Genomic DNA, 12,512 nt, shown 5'->3' with positions numbered 1-12,512 from the left:
CCCCCACCCTTATCCCCCAGCACTAATCACATTAATATAATCCTCACAACCCCAAAACCCTCCCCACTACCCTCCGCATTTCCTCCTGAACAACCTCCACACTCCCACTCCCATCAATCTCAACCAGCAAACCTCGTTCCCTATAATGAGCAATCACAGGTTCAGTAGCATAAACATGCTGTTCGAATCTTTTTTGCATAATTGTATTTCCATCATCAATGCGAGTAGATGTTTTAGCTCGATATAGGAGTCGCGATTGGAGAATGTGGAGGGGACTTGTAAGGGAGATTACTAGTGTTGGGGGGGAGATGGTGGATTCGAAGAGGGCGATTCGGTCGGTGCTGCGGGGGAATCCTGGAGGGGTTGGGTTGGGTTAGTGGATTTGGATTTGGAGGGATGAGTGAGGGGATGGATGGATGGATATTGGATAATGCATATGAGGGGATTATTCTCCCGCTAGGGGATAATCATAACAAATAAGTAGCTAGGTAACTGACCATCGATTAAAAACACTATCTCTCCTATCTCTCCCTCTCCCTCTCCACCCTCTCCACTTTCCATCTTCATCTTCATCTTCCCATCCATCACAGACTTCAACATCGAGACCGTCATCTCTGGAGGTCCGGTCCGTCCCGATGCCATGTTCGTGCGGATTATAGGGGCCCATTTACTATGGGGGTTTGAGAGCTCGGTGCGGAGGATTTCGCCGATGCTTAGATGGTGGATGGTGGGGGAGGGGGTTTTGGAGGGGGTGGGAGGGAAAGGTGTTTGTGTGAGAAGTGTGCATTGTGTTCCTTTTCCGATGCCGGGAGGGCCGAGGATGAAGATTATTTTTATCTTGGGGGGTGAGGATTTTAGAGGTGTTGGAGGGATGGGAGGGGGCATGGTGAGGTGGGTTTTGCCGCTAGAGCTCGAGTTTGCTAGTGTTGTTGCAAGGAGGAGGAGAAGGAGGAGGAGGAGGAGAAGGAGTAGGAGAAGGAAGTATCTTTTTCTAAGGGCCGCGAAATAGATGGATTGTGTTGTGCAGAGGATTGTTATTTGTAGGTTATACGTGGATTGAAATTTTGATGGGAAGACTTCTTGCTTGCTTGTTTGATTCTTTATATAAAGAGAAATTAACAAAGTTTCTGATATCGTGTTGCTTGACAAGAAAATACAATCACTCACTCATATTTGAAAATACAATATATACCCACCTAGGCACTTGTTATGTTTATTCTCGGGATATATCGGGAACAAGAATCAAGGACTGTGAATGTGAGGGTGAATTGAGGGTGAAGGTGAATGTGAATGTGAATATAAAGATAGAGTGAATCGAAGTTCAATATTTCATTATTCTATTGTTTTTTCTTGTTTTCTCTCGTCTCGTCTCATTCCGCTGCTTCACCAGATGAGGAGGAACTTACTCCGTATAAGCGAGGGGCTACTATTACATTACTGTAAAAAAGTACTTCTTTCCTACAAAATGAAGTTCCTGTTGCTTAAAGTAGATTAAAAAAAGGAATGAAAAATTACAAATGAAGATTGCAAAATGTAGACCAAAATGTCAAATTAGATATGTAAAAGTAGCAAAAAATGAGGAAAATAAAGTTTGACACTCTTCGATAGGGAAGGGGAGAACAACCACTGGGGTTAAATTCTAGCAGAGCTCGAGGATGCGGTACGATAGTCATGATCGCCATGATAGATACAATTGCAATCGCAATGCTGGCGCTCGAAGTGGTGCTGGTATATGTTAGTATATTATTTGAGTATTTGTATTTGAGGTTTGATTGTATTTTGAGGGGAGAAATAAAAGGATGGAACGATGATGGGACTTTTTCTTAAAGTGGATATTAAATCGTAAAATATATAGATTGGTTATTCATGGTGATTAGTTTCTTTCAAAAAAAAAAAAAGTATATAATAACAAAGCTATAAGGACCGGCTACTTGGAATGAAAGGCCGACTACTTCGTAGACGGGGAAAGCGAATTATCCCGCTTCAACCTTATAATACCTGTTGAATATGAGCTTTTGACATTGGAAAACAGAAGGGATAATTCTCTTTCCGGAGATATTCGCTTTCCGCGACTATGAAGTAGCCGGCCTTCCAAGTACCCGACTATGACCGTTATTATACTTTATTAATTTCTAGCTCTGCTTTGTATGAAGCGTCAATCTGTATAAGGAAGGGGAGAGGGGCGTTTGGAGATTGAGGTTCGGGGATTGGGGATTGGAGATTGGAGGTTAAAAAGATTAGAGATTGCAGATTGAGTTTGGTGATTGGGGATTGGGGATGAGGTTGGAGATGAAGGACTGGAAATTGGAGATTGGAGATTGGAGATTGGAGATTGGAGATTGGAGATTGGAGATTGGAGATTGGAGATTGGAGATTGGAGATTGGAGATTGGAGATTAGAGATTAGAGATTAGAGATTGGGATAGGTTTCTGTATGCAGGAATGTAGGTTTATGGATGAATGCGGATGTTTTAGTCTCTCTGTTTTGGATTTGTGTTCATGGTTGAATTGATTTGTAAGATCTTATATGTTGTTTTTTAGATGAAGAGCTTCGAGTGACTTTCTTGATGCCTGAGGTAACAATACAGTACTAGCGTGGAACGGGTAATTAATCTGTAACAATTTATTCGGCACAACGTTCGTCCAAAAATAGCATTAACATTGATCATTGACCATCTCGGCCCCACGGTCGCGCCTTCCCTCAGCTTTACTCTACTCTACCTTGTTGCTGTGGTGATGATGTAAACTCCCAAATATATGACCGGGGAAGTCACATTGTAGATTATGGCAAGCAAACGAATATCTTTCTTCATCAACATGGACAATCTTATTCACTTGACAATTCACAAAATCAATAAGATACCTCGGATTTTGGAAAAAATAAAATAAAAAAACCTCATCACACTTGGTCCTACATTTCTATTGACTCCACGATACGAATACAGAATACGACCGTCCCTCAAATAGATCGCAATTTCCACCAATCCTTGCAAACTCATCACTTGCCAATATTCCAATCACAACTAATTTCCGAGACACGACGACGATCTTCACATTCTAACCTCCTCGTCTTCATAGGTCATCAGTGACATTTAACAGTCAAGATGTCTCGAGTCACAAACTCAATCAAGATCAATATCGCTGAGGATAATACTGCTTCCATTGCTGCCCAAATTCCACTCCCGTTGACACCTGCTTCAAAGGTATTGGCTACTTCAAACGCACACGGATTAAATACCATGGCGCTTCATGACAGCGAGGACATAGACCTCGCACAACATATGAAAAACCTTAAAGCTGCATATCGAAGTGCTCTCGGCATCACAAAGAAAGGAAAAAAGCACAACAAGAATAAGACCAGGGGAAAGCAAGAATATTCGAGTGAGATAGAACATACCAAGGGTACTATCCAAGAGCTCGAGAACAGTGAGAGTATCGTCGATCATTCACAGTCTATTCAAGCCATCACAAATACAGGAGCCTTTTCAGGAATTATTGCAAACCCATCTGGTGTCCGTTCTGAAATATCTATGTCAAATTCCGAGCCTCCGAGGATCCTTACTGATCAATTGAGATCCGTACAGCCACTTCAAATCATGGAACAAGCTATGTTTCATCAATTACCACAGTCAGGAAGAACCACTCGAGGTCAAGTTGCGAGACAACAAGCAGGTCAGTATGATGGAGGTATTTCATTTCCTAGAGCGGCCGACACTGGAGATGTTTTCTGGAGATCACCTCAAGCCTCCAGTTATAGTCCATCTTCTTTCCCTGGTCCTCACTTTCTTTTGCGGACTGGAAACCTCATTCAACAGAGACATGAACATAACACTAATCCATATTATGCTTTAGCGATGAAGAATAATGTCAAAACAGAGACAAAAAATATCGAGCCTTTAACAGCAGAAAAACTTCGATCAATCTCGAATGAGAACGATCGTCCAGCTATTTCTGTCAAGTACCCTTTGACAAAGCAAATCAAAACACTGGAGCAAATCGAAAGAGCTTGTGAAGCTAAGGAGGTAGCAACTCCTGCTCGTCATTCTTCTTCAGCTCAAATTGAAGAGGACTCCTTCATTGACATCATAATAAGTCGATCGCCAGCTAAGCCGGTTTCTCGTATCGAAGACTCCTTGGAGGAGCTTGACAATCTGGAGGATGCCATTGATGCACTCGATGAAGCTACCACCGTGGAGAAATTTGTTGCTACTTCAACCAAGAAGGTCAATATTCCAACCGAAGTTTCCTCTGACAGTGATTCGAGAGAATCGCTCAGACGAGGATTCATTGAGGAAATTCCTGCCACCGGATTGCGCGTACGTGTGCGTGGTACTCTAGCATCTTCACAAAGACCAAAATCCACCTACGCAACAGTTCGTGTCAAGCCTACAGCAACCAAAGAACCAACCCTCAAAAAGGCTAAGTCTATGACTTTCGAAAGTTCAAGACCCGTTGTCAGTCCAGAAAAACAAACAACGGTATCTCCAAGCAAAGTACCACGCCCAACTAGTCTCCTTCCTCCGAAGTCACCAACAAAGTCTACGAAGCCACCTACCAAACCAATCTTTGAGCTTCCAGGTGATGCTGTCGCTAAGCGGTTGAAGGAACAAAGAGAAGCACGTATCGCGCAGCGAGAGTCATCTGAGATGACTATTGTTAAAACTACCCCAGGCAGGATCAAGTCAACAAAACCACCCACCAAATCCTCACAATTCGAGCTTCCTGGCGAAGCATACTCTAGACGTAAGCGGGAAGCACACGAGGCAAGAGTCAAAGCTCAAGAAGAAGAAGATCGCAAAAGACGTGAATTCAAGGCTAGACCCATGAGTAAATTTGTTGCTTCTCGCACTCTTCCTCGCGATACAGCCGCCAGTCGTGCCCGTCAAAGCAAAACAGGTGGTGAAAGTACCGATAGCAGTGGTCTTACTGTAGGTAAGCGTGGATCTATAGTCGGCGCACATCGTCCCTCAATTCTTGACATGCAAAAAGTCAATGTAACCAGCTCATCTCCACGCACTAAAGCCCCACCTGCACCTCTTACACGGAAACCATCTTCTCACCCTCATAATCCTCGTGTGACCATGCAACGTACGGTCTCGGATTCAGACCAAGAGTTGCAACGTCAACGTGCAAAGGAACTTTATAATAGAGATGCGCAATATACGGCAGAAATTGAAAAGGAGAAGAAGGATCGTGAGGCAGCTGCTAAACGTTCTAGAGAGGAAGCTGCGGAAAAGGGTAGACAGGCCAGTAGAGAGTGGGCAGAAAGACAGAAGGCTAAGAGAATTTCCCAAGCCATGGGTGATGCTAGTCCACGTGGTATTGCTTTTCTTTGAAGGAAAAGTTGCGTGAGATTTTTATGATGGTTTCAAGGTCATGTCGACTTTTTTCACGGTCTCGGTGGGTTGGTTATTTCAACAGGTTGTATTGTGTGATGAGCGTATGTGTTAAGAGTTTGTATACTTTATTGTGGTTTTTTTCATACTGGATTCGACTTTTTATCAATCCTGATGTTACTTTCTTTTTTTTTTTCTTTTGATAACTTTTAGGGGAGCAAGGGAATGGTAGAAGGTACTAGGCTTGGGGAAAACATCTCATGTTTTTGAGCTAGGAAATATTTTTCCAAGGGAATGCGGATTAGATGTACTTCTGGATGGGTTAGCGTTGGGAGTTCAAAAAGAGTATTATGGTTAGGCTCGTGGTGTATAGTATTTGTACAGCTGGGAAAGAAAAAAGAGGTGCTTGCTTGTATGTATATTCTTGGGGAAGGTGTTATTTTTAGGGTTCGATTGTATGGGGATGGGCATGGGGATGGGGATGGGAATGGGAATGGGTATGATACCACGGGGTGAGGAAGCTATGTATGTGTTATTGGGATGGATAGGTAGCTATAGGTCGGATGTACTTGAGCTTGAGCTTGAGCTTGGGACTGAGAATGCGACTGGGACTGCGACTGCAGGGTTATATAGGTATGGAAGGGGATGGATTTTATGATTAGGGGGTGTGTTTTTGTATTATTAGGTATAAGATGAGAATAGGAATAAGAATGTGAACAGGAATGAGAATAAGAAGAAGTGTTTGTTTTATTGTTGTGATTATAATTGGTATTCGGTGTTATACCTAGATATTAAGTCTAGTACACCATTTTTAGGCCACCCCTCTGTAACGATACTGTACTGGAGGCAGCGGCCGCCTAAGGTTCGTCGGTTGGTAGTTGTAGGTTAAGGCTTTATCACTGGTATTCACTTGGAAGTGAAGTCGTTACTAGATCAAGTAGAATGTAGGTAAACTAATTGATAACTAAGTTGAGCACGAAGCTCCTATACTATGAAACTACTCTGACTATATACTTCTGAATACTATTGGATAACCTGGATAGACTGGTCTACCCGGGCTATCCAGTCTATCCATCACGTGATCCATATTTGCCTCAGGACACTGATCCTAATGGTGAATCGTGACAAACTGCCACGATGATCATGCACAACAGCGTCTTTCTTCTGCTGGCTAATGGTTGACTGCCAACCTCTCAATTAGGATAGCTAAAGGGACAAATAATTAAGTAATGCGAAGCAATCTTACCATTTATCTCCCTTCTCCTCCCAACCTTGAAAAAAGACCTTCATCACAAGGGCTATATATAAACTCATCTATCCCAAGTATCAAGGCATGCGAATGAATCCACTATTTCGTGAGAAACTTTCAAGGAAAGATAGAGAAATCAAGCATGTTAGTTCGGAATTGTGAGTCGATTTTGTTGGAAGAAGTGGGGGAGTGGGAATTGAGTAATTATTATGTTTGTTTACTAGTGTGCAATGTGTGCGATGACAATGCGAGGATGAGCAGCGGCAATGAAAATGGGTTCGTTGAGAGATTTAAGATGGAATTGTAGAATTATTACTTCTTTTCTTGGAGGCTTCTCTCAATGGGTAGTTGAGTACATGGATATTAGCATTAGGGTTGCAGAACGTATGATGGAAATGTCTCAGTCAGTATGTACTATATGATTCATGGTGACGCCAACATGAAGCGGAATATGAATTCTGTTATATTAAGTTGTGTAAAAGATACCAGCTTTCAATGGCAACCTTGAGATCTTTCAGGTCAAATATAGCTGATGGAGATGATCATCCTTAGATTGCTCATTGAATATGCTAACAGGTCTGAACTTTCTAGATATATGGATATTATTCGATGCACGATATGATTTAGAAGTAGTAATGATGGTTTATGGATGGTTGTATAGATAAATAGATAGACAGATGACAATAACAATGAATTATTTACAAACTAATCCGTGGCTTTCGGTATAATAATCCAAATACATAATATACAAAGCAGAATTCAAAGATAGATACAAATTCCACAGCACCTCTACAAAAACCGATGATATAGTGTTCACTCTAGATACGAAAGTTATTTCTATAACCACTTGATCTTTATGCAGACACTCGAAGAAGCCCAATATCATAGAAAGTTATCATCTGCCAGCATTGACCGATATCTCCTTATATTATCTCTCATCAAGAAACTGAACGGAAGGGAACATAACCTTGCGTCTACTAGCAGCGAGGACCTTTGTGAAGAGAAATGGATTTTGTTATAGATCCCTCTTTGAAATTAAGAGTCCGCACATGCATCTGATGATTCTGGCAGAGAGGCTTTATAGTCACTGACTGTACTCCAGCTGGAAGATTTCCAAGCTTGTATGTTTGTACGTAGCAATGTTTAGGGGTATGAAGAAAATCCTCACATGTTTAGATGTAAGAAATATGGAGATTGTTTGGGTGCAAGCAATAGTTTAAGGAAATGATAATTTCTGAGGAGATAATCGATGATGATGTGATGGATGTAATGGAGATGCAATGATGAAGTCATCTAGGTGTTTTGATGCGAGCTGTACTTAAACGATACTACGAACTAAAAAAACCTTGATCTCTCGCATTTTCTCATGCTGTGGTTTTTTATACTTGAGTGAGTTGGAATACACTCGAAAACTTTATTGTTTGCAAGGTGTTTCGACGAATATCTGATATAGACTACTAAATAGTATCAGAAACCCGGATAATCATAGCACCAAACATTCGCATACTCACACCCCCATGGACGACAATGTTAATCTCCATGCTACCGCCTATCTGTAATTCCTGATCGCTTCCCGAAGCCGACGACTTCCCATCATGGAACCAGCTCAAGCCGATTAATATGATTAGGACCGTCTTAGACTTGTAATCACACCACCGAAAAACCTGCCAAATCGGGACTATCAAGAACCGTTAATAGTACCCACGATAAAAAAAATCCCTCAACTTATTATTTCTCCCGACAAGAATCCTCCTTCCACCGGGTAAAACACCGGAATAAAATCAGATCATGCCTAGAAAATCGACTCCGACTCTGTGGTTCAATGGCGTTATCATAACCCGGCGGATGTAGCCCGCTGGCTATTTCTATACCCTAACTATATAGTGCGGGGTACATAGGGTACATACACCAACCACATCGGTAATTTAATCGTGAAAGGTGATGTTACTTGCAAAAGTACAAGTGACATACCTTTTACCGGCCGACAGGGAGATTCGATGGCCGCATCACATCACCCCGTCGAGATCTAGGCCGATTATAGATAATCCTCGTGTTAGGAATAATAATGCAGTACCTTTGGATTCATGCAGATATAATTAAAAACTCGTGATACGAGTTTTGATGACCACATTTTGGTTTACCTACTCCTTGGGATAAAGTCTTGGGTCAAGCAAGCAAGTATCAGAAGGTCTCACTGCCACTGGTAGAAAAAATGTAAATGATAGTATTAGAATAGAGACCCCCACGCTCTGTTCCCACGTGCGGCTCTTTGCATTTAAATACTAGACACGACATTTTTATCTGGCATAAAGCAGCAATCTCTCTAGCTACATCACGAGAACAACAGATGCTGCACGCAGCAGACTGCGATGTAGGTGTTGTGGTATGTTCCCTTGCATGTATCTCGTTGGCGTACTGTACGCTTATTTAAAAAGGAGAAAAAGAAAATACCAGACGGTATTTTAGGTTCCCATATACATATGTGAAAAAAGCAAGAACCTAGTAATACCCCATCTCATGATCTCCGCATGATATCTCCCTCCATCGATCACAACTTACGCCGAAAGCCTCTTGTACGCTGAAAATATGTAAACAGGGACGAAATAGGACGGATTTAAATATTCAATTCATTAATAAAAGTGATAAAAAAGTAAACATGTACCAACGAATTCCTGCACGTAACCATTCTCCACAATTCTCAGTGCTCAGGGGGAAAAAGCCAGAGCACGTGAATCGAGACGTACAAATACTGTGGTATCACTACACCAACAAAAAGTAACAATTAAAAACGTAGCAAAATCTTCGATCTCAGTTCCTCCTTGCGTCGGCCAGTAACGGCTTTCGGTGTAAGATCGGGGTTGAGGTTGCAGATGAAACAGGATGGTTTTTTGTTTTTTGACGTATGCAGGTTCCCGAGTCAACGCTAAGGAATGTATAGATTGTACTTCGTGCGGTAGGACTTACCGCGATGAGGTGGTTTCTGTAGGCTTTTTTTTTCGGGGCGTCGTGTTAGGGTTCCACGTGAGTGAGCAAGATATTGATCATAAAGTGTAACGAGAAAGGCAAACATGAAGAAATGGATGCAGAAGTGCAGAAAGTTAGTTTGTGTGACGTCGGAAAAGGGGTTGGGATTGTGAATGTGGAATTCGCCGGGCGTTTAGGAAGTAGATGTTTTGACTGAGGAATGGGCTCATGGAGGCAGTGGCTGCAGGGCTGGTGGTAAGGTTAAACATGAAGTCTCAGTCTCGGTCTTAGAGAGCAATAGAAGTTTCCACGACATTTGAAACAATACAAGCCAGATAACTCGGTGACCGGAAACTTCCATCTTGCAGTTTTCGTTCTCGTACCAATCACCTGGTGAATGATAAAGTATTCATGTACCAACAACCCGGATTGTCAAAGGTACAAACTGCTGGTCATTTCATAAGGTGGATATGCAGTATGGAATGAACATCGTTAACCTCAACAACATAGTTCGTTCCCAAACTGGAAACACTTGCTTCATTCGTGATCTCCTACATAAATGGAAATACATCCCAATTCAAGAAAATACGTCCTGAGACTCGAAACCCCACTTGAGGCTTTGAATTATCGTGAACTAGTTCGATCACATCTCACATTCCTTTTCTCCGTTCCTGACCCAGTAACAATAACAGTACTAACCTTAATATTAAGAGATAAGCAAACATAAAAGAAAAACTTAGCTTATTTTGGAAATAGTGGTTTCAACTCATCAAAATCAGCCTCATCCTACTAAATTGAGGTTTTGCGGCGTCGTCCAGAACATTCTCGCTTCTGCCTCACCTGTACCCCTTCATCCCGCCCGGAGAAAAAATTTCTTCACCGAAGGAAAATTCAAAATTTGTTGTAACCATTCAACCGTCTTAAAAATAAAATGTTTTAAAAAAAGAAACAATAAACAATTCTATCCAACCGAGCACAGTCAGAATAGTGAAAATTTTCCCCATTCAATATCAAATTTCAAGGAAGGGATTCCCGAGCAAATGGAATTGAGAGAAAAAATTTTCCCTACAGCGTACACTGATCCTCGAAGATCCAGCTCAGCCCCAGCCCAACGAACATGAACCACGACAACAAACACGCAACTGCAACTGCAAGAAATGTTATGCTACTTATCATCCATCATCAATGCAAGCAAGATAATCCATCCATTATGACTGTACTTACTGTACCCAACATTGCAGATCCAGAACTCCATAACAGCCCAAAAACCAACTCAAACCGCTAATGCAAAAACAACCCCAAACCCACGGCGATGAAACGGAATGAACAAAGAACGACCACAAAACCCATGTCTTCACGGAAAACTGTGCCGGCTCGGAATCCACAATTGAAATGCTGTCCCCGGCTGTCCCGTTTTTAGAAAAACTCGGTGTCGAGATTCTTACTCTGTACAGTATAGGGTTTGATGAATCTGCATCGTAAGAGCACCAGTAGACTTCCACCTAACTATTCCATATGTAAGTATGTCTAGACTCTGCTACTCTCGAGCCTAAACTCCAATATTCCACGTGTATCCAAATACTGGTACTGTACGGAGTACCTCTCTGGTTCGTAGTTTAACTACATTAACTCACATACTGATATGAGGGATCCACCTCTCCACCCGATTATGCGATCGAAACACATGTCATCGAACTGGACCCGCGCGATTCCAGACCCGGACGGGAGAGCTACAATGAAAGCCGGAAGTGACTACGACGGACGTATCCCTGTGTGGGATAAGGTGTGCAAGTGGAGGTTGTACCTGACAGATGGAAGCGTGGTGAAAGCGCTGGCCGGGAAGGGGATCCGTGGTGATGTGTGCGTATTTATGGGGTTAGGTTTCTTTAGGGAGCGTTAGGTCTCCGATGTATGTATGTATGTATGTATGTACATGGATTAATAATGTTTATGTGGGTATTACTTTTATGGGTATGGTGGGTGATTTTGGAGGTTTAAGTAGATTTATGCATTTGAGTATTTATGAAAATTGAAATAGAATATATTCAAATTAAATTAATTGACTTCGAGAAGGTTATAGAAATTCTCGTGGTTATGCCTCCTTCATGAAGTCCGGCGCGTAGATGATAGGGCTTACGGTTCGGCCTCCACTGATCTACTCTAAGGCATTTACTGAAGGAAGAATCCCGAAGACGGAAAGACCGGGCGGGTAGATAATCTCTTTTTATTCCTTTGAAGTTTCTGCCTAGTACCTACGTATAGAAGGAAGCGAAGCTTTTGTCTCCGACTTCATATAATTGGTTGTTAGGTACAGTAAGGTTAATACTTTCGTGTCAGACATCACCAAACATCAAACCCTCAGACTCAGACTCAGGCTCAGGCTCAACATCAAGCCAACCAACCAACCAACCAACAACCCTCTCATCTCACCTGACAAGACAAGGAAATACATCCTGAAAAGTTCGTACCTGAAATCGTCCTCGGACGAAGAAAGGAAAACGGCATTTCCGCCTCCTCCAAGCGATCATTGCGCAATTCTTCCCTACATTTTCACCTCTATGCAATCATCCTTTCCCTTCCTCCCATTCCCTTCCTCCCATTCCCTTTGCACATCTCCCTCCCTCTGTCAACCATGAGAAAGCCTAAAAATCCTTAGTTTTGTTTCATCCCCTCCAGGTCTCTCCTTGTATAAATCTCGTACGATCACGATCACGATCGTCTTACCTTTGACTTTTAGGTCCCGCTGTACATAGCAGATAATTCTTACAGTAGTGGAGTCAGGTGCTAGGATCAAAGCATTTCAATCAAGTACAGAGTATGGTACAAGCGGTAAGGCAGACCTTCGGGCGGCGGGCACCGCCGGATATCCTAATTGATGGTACCGATGAGGAAAATATTCATTTGGTGGAGATTCCGCGGGTTGTTGGTGAAGTTTCCGTATTTTTGTTTGTGTGTTTGTATATC

The 12,512-nt window shown here is 42.2% G+C and overlaps 6 protein-coding genes across 6 annotated transcripts; 5 read left to right on the top strand and 1 right to left on the bottom strand.

The window, feature by feature from the left end:
• Positions 1–43: 43 nt before the first annotated feature.
• Positions 44–885, bottom strand: SS1G_10192 (predicted protein; the record flags this gene model as incomplete). Its single annotated transcript, XM_001588595.1, has 2 exons — positions 44–354; positions 498–885. The coding sequence occupies 2 exons, from the start codon at positions 883–885 to the stop codon at positions 44–46; spliced, it is 699 nt and encodes a 232-aa protein (XP_001588645.1).
• Positions 886–2,289: 1,404 nt separating this feature from the next.
• SS1G_10191 (predicted protein) lies at positions 2,290–2,406 on the top strand (the record flags this gene model as incomplete). Its single annotated transcript, XM_001588594.1, has 1 exon — positions 2,290–2,406. One exon carries the CDS (start codon positions 2,290–2,292, stop codon positions 2,404–2,406), a length of 117 nt encoding a protein of 38 aa, XP_001588644.1.
• A 697-nt stretch (positions 2,407–3,103) lies between these two features.
• On the top strand, positions 3,104–5,335 carry SS1G_10190 (hypothetical protein; the record flags this gene model as incomplete). Its single annotated transcript, XM_001588593.1, has 1 exon — positions 3,104–5,335. One exon carries the CDS (start codon positions 3,104–3,106, stop codon positions 5,333–5,335), a length of 2,232 nt encoding a protein of 743 aa, XP_001588643.1.
• Positions 5,336–6,856: 1,521 nt separating this feature from the next.
• SS1G_10189 (predicted protein) lies at positions 6,857–8,067 on the top strand (the record flags this gene model as incomplete). The annotated part of the gene is made up of 4 exons (XM_001588592.1): positions 6,857–6,968; positions 7,176–7,239; positions 7,687–7,705; positions 8,050–8,067. The coding sequence occupies 4 exons, from the start codon at positions 6,857–6,859 to the stop codon at positions 8,065–8,067; spliced, it is 213 nt and encodes a 70-aa protein (XP_001588642.1).
• A 2,598-nt stretch (positions 8,068–10,665) lies between these two features.
• SS1G_10188 (predicted protein) lies at positions 10,666–10,833 on the top strand (the record flags this gene model as incomplete). Its single annotated transcript, XM_001588591.1, has 1 exon — positions 10,666–10,833. The coding sequence occupies one exon, from the start codon at positions 10,666–10,668 to the stop codon at positions 10,831–10,833; it is 168 nt and encodes a 55-aa protein (XP_001588641.1).
• A 450-nt stretch (positions 10,834–11,283) lies between these two features.
• Positions 11,284–11,671, top strand: SS1G_10187 (predicted protein; the record flags this gene model as incomplete). Its single annotated transcript, XM_001588590.1, has 2 exons — positions 11,284–11,408; positions 11,629–11,671. 2 exons carry the CDS (start codon positions 11,284–11,286, stop codon positions 11,669–11,671), a joined length of 168 nt encoding a protein of 55 aa, XP_001588640.1.
• Between the last annotated feature and the right edge of the window lie 841 nt (positions 11,672–12,512).

This window comes from Sclerotinia sclerotiorum, genomic scaffold, assembly GCF_000146945.2.
Source record: "Sclerotinia sclerotiorum 1980 UF-70 scaffold_15 genomic scaffold, whole genome shotgun sequence".
Taxonomy (NCBI): Eukaryota; Fungi; Ascomycota; class Leotiomycetes; order Helotiales; family Sclerotiniaceae; genus Sclerotinia; species Sclerotinia sclerotiorum.
The sequence above is the reverse complement of the archived record's forward strand: the minus strand, read 5'-3'. Positions and strand labels throughout refer to the sequence as shown.